The sequence below is a fragment of the Alexandromys fortis genome, unplaced genomic scaffold, assembly GCF_014885135.2.
Source record: "Alexandromys fortis isolate MF-2015 unplaced genomic scaffold, M_Fortis_MF-2015_v1.1 scaffold_20, whole genome shotgun sequence".
NCBI classification, from domain to species: Eukaryota; Metazoa; Chordata; class Mammalia; order Rodentia; family Cricetidae; genus Alexandromys; species Alexandromys fortis.
Window position 1 is genome coordinate 5,845,861 of NW_026067903.1, and position 13,972 is coordinate 5,859,832.

General features: G+C 43.6%; 1 protein-coding gene across 2 annotated transcripts in view; it reads left to right on the forward strand.

The window, feature by feature from the left end:
• The first annotated feature begins 480 nt into the window (after positions 1 to 480).
• Positions 481 to 13,972, forward strand: part of Tmem131 (transmembrane protein 131) — a 163,363-nt gene continuing 149,871 nt past the window's right edge. The window contains exon 1 of one of the 2 annotated variants that reach the window (XM_050134663.1): positions 481 to 913. In XM_050134663.1, coding sequence (XP_049990620.1) covers positions 739 to 913 — 175 coding nt within the window. In that variant the 5' untranslated portion in view covers positions 481 to 738. The remainder of the gene's footprint in view (positions 914 to 13,972) is intronic. The other variant, XM_050134662.1, reaches the window with a different exon arrangement.

Below are 13,972 nucleotides of genomic sequence, written 5' to 3' on the forward strand. Positions count from 1 at the left end.
AGTTACTGGCACGGATTGTCAGCTTTGGACTCCGGATGCGCACCCAGACCTCTGGAAGGCTTAGACATTGCAGTACAGACCGGGGCTTGTCCCGGCATCGGAGGCGCGGCCGGGCCCCGCCCGCGCACCAATGCGGCTGCGCAGCGTGGCCACCCCCGTCTCCCACGTGACTGCCGTCACTGCCTCCATGAAGCTTGGGCCGCCATCTTAACTCCTGGCCAAACCGGGTCTATCTCCCTCCTTCTCCCGGGCCAGGCAGCGGTGACAGGGTGCGATTGGCCGCCCCGGCCCGTCAAGTCGGTGAAGCCCGTGGGAGTCTGAGGGCAGGACGAGGAGTCGGAGCTCACGGACTCCACGGCGAACACACGAACCGGCGGGGCCGCCCAGGTGCTGGCACGGAGGGGGCGGGACCTTGCGCCGCGCCCCGCCCCTCAGAGGCCAGCACCGGGGCCCGCGGCCCTTGCCCGTTTCCAGTATGGCCGCCCGCCGTGCCTGACCCGCGGCCTCTCCGTTCCGGCTCTTCGTAGGCGATGCCGATGCCGAGGCTGTGACTGACACTCTCGCTCCCACGCACGCACCGACCCGGACCCACGCCGGGAGCCCGAGCCCTGGGCCCACAACCGCTCTCTCATCCGGCATCTCGGCCACAGCCCGGACCACGGCTCCCGCGCCGCTGCCGTCGCCTCGCGGAGAAGGGTCGCGCCGGACCTCGAGCTCGGCGGCCCCCGGCCGGCCAGGATGGGGAAGCGGGCGGGAGGAGGAGCAGCCGCCACCGCCTCCGCGTCCTCCGGGGCCGGGCTGGAGCCCGCGGCCGGCCGCGGCGGGGGTCCTCGGAGCGCGGCTACCGGCCTCCTGGGAGCGCTGCACCTGGTGATGACCCTCGTGGTGGCTGCGGCGCGGGCCGAGAAGGAAGGTGGGTGGCCGACGGCGGGCTGCGGGCGGGAGAGGGAGGCCCGCGGCGGGCGCCGGCGCGAAGTTGCTGGGTCGAGCCCCGTCCCGAGCCGGCGACTCGCTGTTCGGCAGCCAACTCGCCGCGTCGGCCGCGCGCGGTGGTTCTGCTGCTCTGTGATTCCTTCCCCTCCCGGTCCCCTTGTCTTCCCCTTGCCTCCTGTCAATGCCATTTCAAAACTTCCTGAGTTCTCGTATGCTCTTGCCACTTGGCCCGCTATGTGAGAAGGTACCCCGCTTTTTAGGCTTCTTGGTGACTTCAGCTAGGTAAATTGCGGGACACTTTCCTTGTTTCCCCTTTGTTGGGCTTTAATTTGGGCATGCAAAACGGAGCTCACTTTAAAATACTGTGGTTAAAAGAAAATAGCGAGACTGATGGAAAGGCTTCAATGCACAGCTTCTAAAATTTAAATTTGCTGGGACATTTCCTTTGAAGAGGCTCTGTTTCTTTAGTTTTCTTCTTCACTATGGCTTTGCGATAATGAGGATTGTTTGCTTCATTATTAGCCCTAAATAGAATAGCATTTGCCTCTAGTAAGCTACTGGAAGCCGGTTTACATTTCTTGTTTAAGACCCTCGCGTGATTCCGTGTCTTTTTCTTTGGTGTGTGAGCCCATAGAAACAAATGGCCAGTTCCCAGCTTGCAAACCTTTCACCTGTAATTCACAGTTAAAGGCTCACACCTGTTTATAAAACTTCCCTAATATTGTAAGGCAGTAAAACTGGTACTTTGACAGGGCCAGAAAATTACTTTGTAATCTTGAAGACCAAAACTGTGATTTTTTTTTTGTTTGTTTGGACTACCTGTTTCTGATGAGCCTGGGGGAATGTGAGTGGTCACAAAGCCTTCATGCATTAATCCACTCACGGTGAATACTGCCTCCAACCCCCACCCCTCCAAGGAAGGAAACTAGTTAGGGTATCTTTCATGGCACACCAGGGATTCTCTACCCAGAAAATAATTGCTTGCCTTATAACTTTGAAGTTGTCTTCCTGTATGACTATGAAGTCACTTGGTTTTTACTGTTATTGATTGGCAGCTGCAGAGGTAAACCAGATTAGCTTTACAGTGCAACAATGTGTCCATTTACTCTTCATTTTCCTTAAAAACAATTGCATTCCTCATTTTACTCAAAACAGCCTCAGCCTGGTTAATATACGAACATTAATCAGAGAATAGCAAGGATTTGGCAGAGGCAATATTATTTTAAGCGTAAAAATGTTGTTTTAAGATCGTCAGGCCTGAGAGTGTCATAATTATTTATGATCTCCTGTTAGTGTTGTTATGGGTGACCATGGTAGCCAACGTTTGGACATGTGTGTTGAGCAAACCCTTTATAGTTATAACTTCATGGGTATGTCTTCTTGTGTTTCACGGAGACCTGGGAGGCTCTTGTTCTGCTTTTCTGCTGATTGCCCTGTATAGTGCAGGCACACAGTAGGCATCTAACCTTTGAGTAAAAGACTGTTCTCCTGAACTGGTAGCACAGGGACCTGAAGCAGTAATTGTGTCTAAGTTTGTGTTATCCTTCTAAAGCTGCCCATTTTTTCAATTGCCATTTTATATGCTAATTTTAGGGGTACAGTTAAGTAAATGACTACTTTATGAGGACATCAGCTGAAAATATATTTGCTCATTCTCCATGTACTGTTTACAAGTATCCATGCACTTCTCTCATATTCATAAATACATGCAAAGCCTGCAGAATAGCTGCCAAGGTGTTAAGTACGAAAAGTGATCAAGCCACCGGACCCCCCTGAATCAGACAGCCATTATGGCTGTGCTGTATCTGGAGGAATAATTTGTATGGGCAAAATAGTTATTTAAGATATTAAGAGTAATTCGAGTGGTAGTGAACATACCTTTAATCCCAGCACTGGGGAGGCAGAGGGAGGGATCCCTGAGTGTAAGGCCAACCTGTTCTACAGAGAGAGTTCTAGGACAGCCAGGGCTACACAGAGAAACCCTGTCTTGAAAAACAAACAAATAAATAAAACAAAAGGATTATTTATTTATTTATTAATATAGATCATAGTATATAAGTAGGGGAAATGGAATTGATTTTCCCCCAGGATTGTGACACAGTGTCTTTGGCCTCTGTTGTGGCATTAATATAACGTTTGCCCCACAGGAGCGTTGTTGAGTTGTCTCTTTTTTTTTCCCCCTCAGAAAGTTTGGGCAAATTGTAAAGATAGCTTTCAGCTTATCTGTTTATACTCCCAAGTATTGTCTGTGTCAAGTAGTATAGTTTGAATTTTCCAAGAAGGGATATACCAGCAATTTTAGTGGTGATTCTTTGGTTATTTTGTATGCTTGTATGTTTTTTCCTGCATTGCAGTAGAATTTCACTAGAAAACCAAGACAAAGTAAAAGTCATTGTCTTCTAAAAAGCTGCAGGCAAAGCTGGATTGCCTAATCAGTTCATCATGTTTGAACTAGTAGATGATCATTTTCTTGACAGGACATGAGCCATTCCCTGTCTTAACATCCTTATGGCTTAGGAATCATATCTTCACACCTATCTTAACTGATTTGTGAAGTGTGTTGTCGCTGGTCCAGAGGAAAGGGACCTTTGACAGCATTTTCATTGCGCTTGAACGTTTGTAAAAAACTTTGAGACAGTTGCCAGACATAAAGTTACTATAATTACCACAGATAACCAGCTTATTTTGATTAGGGTCAAGATTTTTCTTGAGACTAAGATTTAGAAACTGAAAACAGAAAGTCTTGTTGTCTGTTTCTGTCTGTCTCTGTAATAAAATAAATTACTAAAATACGAAGAGTGGAGATACATATATGTATGGTATACTTAGACTTTTGATGGAATCTTGAGTTATAGATCGGTGTGACAAGCGAAGAAGCCTTTTTTAAAAGATTTATTTTATGTGTATGAGTGTTTTGCCTGCATGTAAGTATGTTTACAGCATGAATGACAGGTACATGCCAGAAGAAGGGGTCAGATCCCTTGGAGCTGGAGTTACAGATTGTTGTGAGCTGAGTGCTTTGGGTGTTTAGACCTGAACTTGGCTCTTCTGCAAGATCAGGAAGTGCTCTTAACTCTGAGCCACCTCTCCACCCCACTCTTGCCAATAATATTTTTTTTTTAAGAACATTTTATGTATTCATTTCAAGGTGAAGTGGGTTTTGGAAGGTGTGGTGCCTTTTACTCTAAATTAGCAGGAACCATTATATATCTAGTAAATTCAACTTGGGCTATTTTATTTCAGTCTGAAGGCTGCCTGTGTTTTCATTAACTGTCAGTTAAAGGCAAGATCAAGTTTATAGTGTTAATTAAGACTTAATTTTTCCCATATATGATGGTTTCATACATAAATTTTTATTTTAAGCTATATTTGTGTCATAAGTACAGAAAAATGCTACCTGTACTTTCCTGTATTTTCTGTACAAAGCATAAGAACCAAGTGCTTAGGACTAAAGGCCAGAAGACAGGAGATTAAAAAAAAAAGCCTGTTAGTGATTTGTCTTAGGGTCATAGAATTCATTAAGAGATATATATATATTTTCTAATGTAAAGTTATATTTTAAATGTTTTTTGAGAGTGAGATATTTTATCCTTTGGGTAGAATGGCTACATTTTGATTTAGAGTCTGTTAAATAGCTTAGTACAGAATGAACACTTCACTAATGAGCTCGTATTGCTTTTTCTAAAAGCTCCTTGGTAGTCAGAAACATTGGGGTTCTATAGTGGGAAGAAGTACCCCTTTGTTTTGCTGGTAACCAGTCTCTTCCTCTTTCCAGTATTTTCCGCCTCTCTAAATTCTTACAGCAAGTCCTGATAGGCACTGCTGAGGAGACGAGCTTTGGAAGCAGATGGAAAATCATCTAATTTGTTATCTGAAGTCTTGATAAAACATGCTCCTCTTGGGGGCACAGTAATAAAAGTCTTTATTGGGTGCTCAATATCTTAGAAACGCTCTCTTCTTGTGGCTTGATTTCTTTTTGGTTTGCCAAACCAAGGCGCCTGAATTATCCTTTTTGTCTGTTGCGAGCATATGACGAATGAACTTTGTACTTCTTGGTTGTCATTGTGTCCTAGCCAGCTGTCACTCCTCTGCTGTGCCAGTTGGATGTCTGTTTTCATCTGTGTGTCTGGCCAGCAGCATACACTGAAGCCCTGGGCAGGATTAGCTTATGCCACCTCCCGTTTCCCAGTTGTTTTAGTGCCATGTTATTTCCCGGGCACATTGGACTCATTTTTGATCTTTTACCAGGTGGTGCCAATGGCTGTGACCCCATCCTTTGTCCAGCTCAGAGCACTCCCAAGTTTTGCCGTTTCTGTGCGGTCCTGCTCCCTTTGACCGTGCGTTGTCTGTTCATTGCTTGTTTATTTCATGCCTTTGTGTCAGTTATTGCAGTGGTTCCCTGCCGCCCTCCTTCACCCAGACTGGATTTTGTGTGAGGCATCTGCAATACGAACATAGTTTTGAATGAAGATTTGCCTGAAATGATCTCACCTTCTACTTTTTTTAACCTGTGACCTGGATGACCTGGAGTTTAGAGTCAAGAGTAGGTAAAAACCTCAATTTAGGTGTAGTTGTCCTTAGGAAATCTGTTACAGTAGGATATTGGGTGACACCATCTTTCTCTTCCCACATAACTGCTTCAGTTTATAACTAAAGTGATTTGTGTATCCTTACCTAAACCATCACACTTCTGGGGCTGGAGAGACAGCTCAGTATGAAGAATGTGTACTGCTTGTTTAGACTCACATTAGGCTTCCAACACCCACTTGGGAGGCTGACAACTTTCTCTAACTCATGTTCTGGGAGATCTGATGCCCTCTTCTGGGCTCTTGAAAGAACCTGCCCTCACATGACACTATCCCAAACAGATGCACAGCAAACGCATAATTAAAAGTAAATAAATCTTAAAAACAAATAATGAACTATAATTACCATAACTTGAGGACTTTTAAGATTTTTAGATCCTCAAAATGGTGAGACTGGCTTAGTACTCGGGGTAACAGCTGATAAATGGTGAGGCCAAGATCCCATGTAAGCCATTGGTTCCCTGAGCAAACCTCTTAGTTTACAGTGAGCATTCGTGCATGAAGGTGTGACTAGAGACAGAGTAAACATGCCCCATGCAGGACCAGTTGCTTGGTTATTTTATTTTATTTTCTAAGACTGGATCTCCCCCTGACTATCCTGGAACTCGGTAGAGCAGACTGGCCTTGAACTACAGGAGATTAGTGCTTGGATTAAAGATGTGTACTACCATACTCAGCTAATTCCTTGGTTTAAAATAGTCATACATATTTTTTTAAAGATTTATTTGTTTATTGTGTATATAGAATTTTGCCTGCATACCAAAAGAGGGCACCAGATATCATTATAGATGGTTGGAAGCCGCCATGTGGTTGCTGGGAATTGAACTCAGGACCTCTAGAAGAATCTCTGAGTTTTTAATCTCTGAGCCTTCTCTCTAGCCCTAAATAGTCATATTGTAAGCTGGATGGTGGTGGCTCACACCTTTTAACACCAGCACTAGGTAGGCAGAGGATGGCAAATGTATGTGAGTTCACGGCCAGCCTGGTCTGCAGAGCGAGTTCCAGGACAGCCAGGGCTATGCAGAGAAACCCTGTTTCAACCCCTCCACTCCCTCCCCTCAGAAAAGTCATATTCTGTCGACTTGGTAAATATTAAAATGCTCAAAGACAATTCTGGATCATCAGAATTCTTACAAGGAAACTTTCTTATTAGTGGATAGTTAGGATATTGAATGTTTGCTTTTGGTAGCTACTGCCTGTTGTATATGATGAGTTAGGAGCCTAATATTGTTGCTTGGGTTAAGCAATATTGCATTCTGTAAGTACTCCATAGCTCTTGATTGGTGGGACAGGTTGTTCTAGACCTGGGCAGTATTCCCAGAAGTTGGTACTGAAGAGAATCCAAAGGCTGAGTAGAATGTGTTTGTTGTTCATTGTTTTAGTTTGAGACAGAGTCTTAACTATGTTGCCCAGGTGGCCTCCAACTCCTTATTCTCCTGCTTCAGCCTCCTAAGTGCTAGGATTGAAAACAGGTGCCACCATGCCCAGGAAGATTTTGCTTTTGATAGAGAAGGGAGTCTCTTTGAGACTTCAGTCTGAATCCAAGGGATTCAGAAGAAGCATACCTCTAGTATTTTGGTTTTTCTTCCAAAGGCATTTGAGAAACTTTGATTTGTTTCATTCTGCTGCATTCAACACATAGGGCAAAGGTCTGAAAAATGTCTAAGGCCGAAGAGAGGACCCTTGATATGTCTGTCATGATAAGAGTGTAGAACCTGCATTATCTTTTTAAAACTGCGATAAAACTCACAGGATTTACCATATTAATCACTGTAGAGGTGTTCAAATAGTCACGCTAAGTATGTTCACATGCTGTGCAGTAGGTCTCCAGAATGCTTTCATTATGCAGAATTGGAACCCCTGTGCCTATAAACAATTCCCATTTCTCTCCACTTGATGGAGGTGGGTCTTGTATCTTATCTGTTGATTTCATTGGTTATTAATAAAGAAACTGCCTAGGCCCCTTGATAAGGCCCACCCTTAGGTGGGTGGAGAAAACAGAAGAGAATTCTGGGAGAAAGAAGCTTAGTGGAGGAGTCGCCATGATTCTCCCGCTCCAGACAGACGCAGGTTAAGATCCTCCCTGGTAAGCTAGCTCGTGGGCTACACAGAATATTAGAAATGGGTTAGAACAATATGTAAGAGCTAGCCAATAAGAAACTGGAACTAGCCGGGCCAGGCAGTGTTTGAAAGAATACAGTTTCCGTGTAATTATTTCTGGGCATAAGCTAGCCATGCGGGCGGCCTGGTGCCGGGGACGCAGCCCTACCACTCCTATTTCAACATCCACTACTGCCCCCTCCCCAGCCACGGTGTCTGAATTTGATGATAGACGCTATATATATAAGTGAACTCCCCCAGCATTGTCGTTTTTGACCTCTTTTATTTTACTTGAAATAAGTCTGTAAAGCTTATGTTGCACCATGTGTTGGAATTTTCATTTTCTCCCTGTGTGGGCCAGGCTGGCCTCAAACTCAACTGCTTCCTTTCCAAGACTACAATGCTGGGTCCATAGGCAGGCACTATCACAGTTTCTCATTTCTTTCAATACTAGAGATTGAAACCAGGGCCATGTATATGCTGGTTAAGTGCTCTGTCACTGTTGTCTGAGGTTTCTGTCCTGCTAGGTCCCGCAGTCGTTAAGTCCCAAAGAAATCACACAGAGGTCTACATTAACTATAAACTGATTGGCCCATTCGCTCAGGTTTCTTATTAACTCTTATAACTTATATTATTATCCTTGTCTATGCTAGCCACGTGGCTTGGTACCTTATTCAGCGAGGCAGTCACATCTTGCTTCTTCTGTGGCTGGCCCAGGACTGCAGAGAGAGCTTTCTTCTTCCCAGAATTCTCCTGTTGTCCTTGACCCACCTCTACTTCCTGTCTGGTTGTCCCACCTATACGCCTGCCTGGCTACTGATCAATCAGCGTTTATTTAAAATGTAATTGACAGAATACAGACAATTGTCCCATACCATGTCACTGAGCTATATCTTTTTTTTTTTTTTTTTTTTTTTTTTTTGGTTTTTCGAGACAGGGTTTCTCTGTGGCTTTGGAGCCTGTCCTGGAACCAGCTCTGTAGACCAGGCTGGTCTCGAACTCCCAGAGATCCGCCTGCCTCTGCCTCCCGAGTGCTGGGATTAAGGTTCTTTTTAACTTTTATTTTGTCTATGGCAGGGTTTCCCTCAGTTGACTGTGTTGAGTTTGCTAGGTAGCTTAAGCAAGCCTTGAACTTGGCACCTTGCTATGTCAGCATTCCAAACAGAGTAGCTATGATTCTAGACGTGTGCCATCATGTGTGGCTGTTTTTTACTTTTAGTAAACAGAATCTTTATACCCCACACTGGATTCGAACTCAACAATCTCCTTGCCTCAACCTCCTTAGTACAGGGATTATATTTGTATTAGGCCATCCTTAGCCTGGTTTATTACTTTAGTTAATGAGTTTTTAGTGTAGAGAATAATGGGTTTCGGTATGACATTTTCACACACAGATGTCATGGTACTTTGTTAATATTTACTCCTCTACAACCCTGTCTGTTCCTCCTCCCCACACTAAGCTTGTTTCCCCCCTCTACTTTTGTGTCACATATACATATTTCAATTCAGAGTCCACATATAAGAGAAAATACACAATAGTTTACCTTTCCTACGCTCACCATTTCCCTCACCAGCCTCACCCGTTTCTTGAACTGTGTATATCTATATACAGATATGGAGGGGCACATATGTATGTGTGGATGTAGAAGTTAGGTGACAACTTTATTATTGGTCTCACTATGTAGCTCTGGCTATCCTGAACTCAGTATGTACACCAGGGTGGCCTCAAACTCACAGAGATCTACCTGCTTCTGCCTCCTGAGTGCTGGAATCAAAAGTGTGCACCACTGTGCCTGGCTCCCCACCTTGTTTTTTGAGACAGGATTTCTCATTGGGTCCTGAACCTTGTTTATTAGATGAGGCCTGTCTCTACTTCTTTTGAGCTGGGATTGAAGCATGTTCTGCCCTGCCTGGCTGTTTGCTTGGGTGTTAACAGTCATATCAGGTCCTTATGTTTGCACTTTCCAGACACTGAGCTGTCTTTCTAACCCATGATTTCTTTACGTGTAAGGCAGAATAACATTCTTTTATAGATACATGGCCTCATTTTCATCTATCCACTCATCCATTGACACTTGGGCTGCTTCTGCCTCTTGGGTTTTATGAATGATACCATGAATATAGGTGTGTAAATACCTCTTCAAGAATTTTCTTTCAATTCTTTGAGTACCCAAAACTGCATTGTGTGGTAGTTTTATTTTTAATTTTTTTTCAGCAGAAGATATTTTTTTTAGTAGCCACACTATTTTACAACCACATCAGTAGCATACAGAGGCTCTAATTTCAACACAGCCATGCTAACACATTCATTCATTCATTCATTCATTCATTCATTCACTTATTCATTCATTTTTGGATAGTAGCCATCTTAGAGAGTATGAGATAATAGGCCATTGTGGTTTTGGTTTTTATTTCTCTGAAGATTAGAGATGTTGAGCGTCTTTTAATGTGCCTGTTGGCCATTTATACGTATTCTCTGAAAAATGTCTAGTTAAGTCATTTGCCTGAACTTTGGCCAGGATTTTTTGTTGTTGAGTTACAGTTTCTACATATTTTGAGTATTAACTTTTTATCTGAATTGCAAATATGGTCTCTCATTGCACATGTTTCCTAGTCATTCTTTTATTATTTTCTTTGATGAGCAAAGTTTTTGAGTTGGACATGGTGGTGTACACCATGTAGGGATAAAGATTACCACAAGTCAAGCCCAGCCTCGTCTACATAGTGAGTTCTGGGCCAACCATGGCTACATAATGAGACATTATCTAACTCTCTCAAAAAACAAAACAAAAACAAAAAATTGAAAGAGACTGAGAAAGAGAAGAGAGTAAAGTGGACTAGGGATGGGGGACCAGAGAGGCAAGAGTGCCTGCAAGAGTTTTTGTGCACCATGTGCATACAGATTACTGAGACCTTAGGGTATCATATCCCTTGGAGCTGGAATTACAGTTGTGACCCACCTGAGGTGGGAACTGGGACCTAAACCTGGTCCTTTACAGAGAGAGCAGTGTGCCTTTTAACTGCTGAGTCGTCTCTACAGCCTTGGCAGGTCTGCTCTTAAAAACTAATTTTCTATATGGTTATATTACTATGTCTGTGTCAAAGAATGCACTAGCTAAAAACTGTCTCTGTAGTAAAGTTTGGGAAGTTGTGTAAGGTAACTACTGATTCGACAGTGTGAGCAGTTTGTGTAGAAGGTAACTACTGATGCGTCAGTGTGAGCAGTTTGTGTAGAAGGTAACTACTGATGCGTCAGTGTGAGCAGTTTGTATGGAAGATAAGGTAAGAGTCTGACCTGAGTTTTCCTTTTTGAGAAATGATAAATAGGAAGCAGAAGTTTTTAGGGGGCAGTAGTTATGGCACAGGAGTCTTGCAAATCTTACCTGCGTTTGTAGAGAACTTAAGAGATGCAATGAGTCATTCCAAAAGTGATTTGGTGCAGTGGGGGACTTTCAAGCAGCACTCAGGTAAGACTGGACCACTTTTAAGACGCTGCTATGAATTAGAGATCTGTGTTCCTCTGAAGTGCTGCTTTCTGGTTAGTAAGTGGGAAGTGGGGGAGTGGTCAGCACCCCAGCAGGCCAGGGTAGTAGTAGTGGTTATGTCCTTGATGTAGAGTTACTTTGTCTTAGTGGAATTGTGGTTAGCACTCCCAGCAGGCAGCTGTACTTTCTAGACAGAGGGAGTTACTTTGGTGCTACTTAGGGCTTTGCCTGGGCTGTTGCCTGGGCCTATGTGTAGGTTATTGAGGAAGTCATGCCAGAGGAGATATGAGAAGGAAGATATAGTCTGGGAACTCAATCCAGTTTTAATGGAATCCTAAGAGAGTCTTATAAATGGAACATTTCTGAATATTGTCACTTCCTTCCTGACTGCATCTGGGTGTATTTTTAGTTGCACAGTATCATGGGCTTCTCGGGTTAGGTCGTGTTATCACTGCTAGTCCTAGTGGTTTAAAAGGGTTCAGCACAGCCAGACACGGTGGGGCATGTCTATAATCTAAGCACTAAGGAGGCTGAGGGTAGGAGGTTCACGAATTGGAAGCTAGCCTGAGCTGGCATAGCAAGACTTTTGCCCTCAGTGTGTGCATATGTTGAGTTCTTCCTTGGTAGATGTAAATTTGTGTTACTCGAACAAATACTCGAAATAACCAAATTATAGAGAGGAAAGGTTGATTTTGGCTCATATGTTGGAGATTTTGGTCCATGGCCACTTAGACCCATTGCTTTTAGGTTTGTGGCAAAGCTTGGTGGGAGGCTGTGGCAAAGTTGTTCAACACATGTGCAGAACATAGGTCCCCTCTCTCAGTTTTCTCCACCCCTCAGCAGCACCCCTTTGGAGTAGCTGCCTGGGAGACCTGGGCACATCTGAATCTAAACTAGCTCTGAGAGAAGTCATAAAACAGTGACTTAAAGGTGAACCAGAATGAAGAGAAAGTACTTCTGAAGTGAAAACCTTTTTACACACCTGATTTTCACTATTTTAAGGCTGTGTTGCTTATCTTTAAGGCTGCAGTACTTAGGCCACAGGTAGACTGCAGCCAAGGCTAGACAGAAACGGAACAAAGAGGGAAGCTGTCATCCATGCTAGGATTAAATGTGATGAGGCCTGCAATGTAGACAGCACCTTGATTGACAGGAAGCAAGAACTCAGTAAACACAGCAGTTACCAAGCAGGAGTATTGGCTAACAAGCAGCCTTCGCTGACTGTATGAGTGCTTTCTATGCATATGACTTACAGATCGACTTTGAGGGTATTTTTTTAACTAAACAAAAATTCATATTGATTGTAAGAGTAGAAACAAATCATCAAATAAAGTTTAATAAGTGGTAAAAAAATGGTTTCCTTTTCATAAGCATTTCCAACTCTACTGTCTGTCCCTCCTTTTCTCCTCCCCTCCCTTCCCGTCCTCTTCCTTCCCCTCCCCTCCCCTCCCCTCCTCTCCCATTCCCTCCTTTCCCTCCCTCTTTCTTTTTCTTTTCTTTTTTTAGGGGGTGGGTGGTAGTGTTTAGTTTATTTGAGACAGGGTTTCTCTGTATAACTACCCTGGCTATTTTGGAACCCAGTAGATGAAGCTGGCCTCAAACTCATAGAGATCCTCCTGTCTCTGCCTTCTGAATGCTGGGATTAAAGGCATGTTCCTCTGCTAGCTGGCTTTTTCATTTTTTAAAAGATTTATTTTATGCATATAAGTGTTTTACCTGAGTGTGTGTCAGTACCACTTGTGTGCCTGGTGTCCACAGCAGCTAAACAAGAGCATCAGAACACCAGGAACTTAAGTTACAGATGATTGTGAGCCGTGGCTTCTAGAAACCAATCCAGGTCCTCTGGAAGAGCAACCAGTACTCTTAACCTCTGAACCATCTCTCCAGCCCCTCTGCTTCCTACTTCTAAAGTAGATATTGCCAGATTGCCTATGAGGAAAAGGATTGTTTCATCATACTGTGTGAGGGCAGCCACTTCCACATTTTTGCTATTGCCCCCCCCCCCCACATCATTGTCTCATTGTGAAACAGTTACTATAGTAAGGCTGGCCACTTGATACATTTGCTGGCTATTTCTTTTTTTGGTTTTTGAGATTGGGTTTCTCTGTATAACCCTGACTGTCCTGCTGTCCTGGAACTCACTCTGTTGACCAGGCTGACCTCGAACTCACAGAGATCTGTCTGTCTCTGCCTCCCGAGTGCTGGGATTAAAGGTGTGTGCCACCACTGCCTGGCAAATATTTCTATTTCTGTTTAATTGTGTCTTTTGTTATTTTCTCCAATGATGATTGAATTTTTCTTTTTAATTTAAATGAATGCTTAATTAAGGACAGTGTTTTTTCAAGCTTCTCTTTGTATTGGAATTTTTATTTTTCTATTTTTAATTTATCTGTCAAATCTGTAACTCTTGTTTTTCTAGCTTTGTTGTTATTCTTCAAAAGCCCTATGTGTAACAATTGTATGTTCATTAATATTTCATCTTTGTGCTTCTGTTTTGGGAGGTAGATCATAAAACATACATGCATACATATATTAAGTTGTGCTGTATGAAACTGACAATTTTTATAGGAACAACGTGATTAAATAGCATTGTAGGTAGTTTTTCAACCTAACATTATTCTGTATTTTTGTCTGAATTATTGTATTGGCTAGAGTTTGAGAACAATGTTAGATACACACAATAAAAAAAGGCATCTTAGCCTGGCGGTGGTAACACACAATAAAAAAAGGCATCTTAGCCTGGCGGTGGTGGCGCACGCCTTTAATCCCAGCACTCGGGAGGCAGAGGCAGCCGGATCTCTGTGAGTTCGAGGCTAGCCTGGTCTATAAGAGCTAGTTCCAGGACAGGCACCAAAAACTACAGAGAAA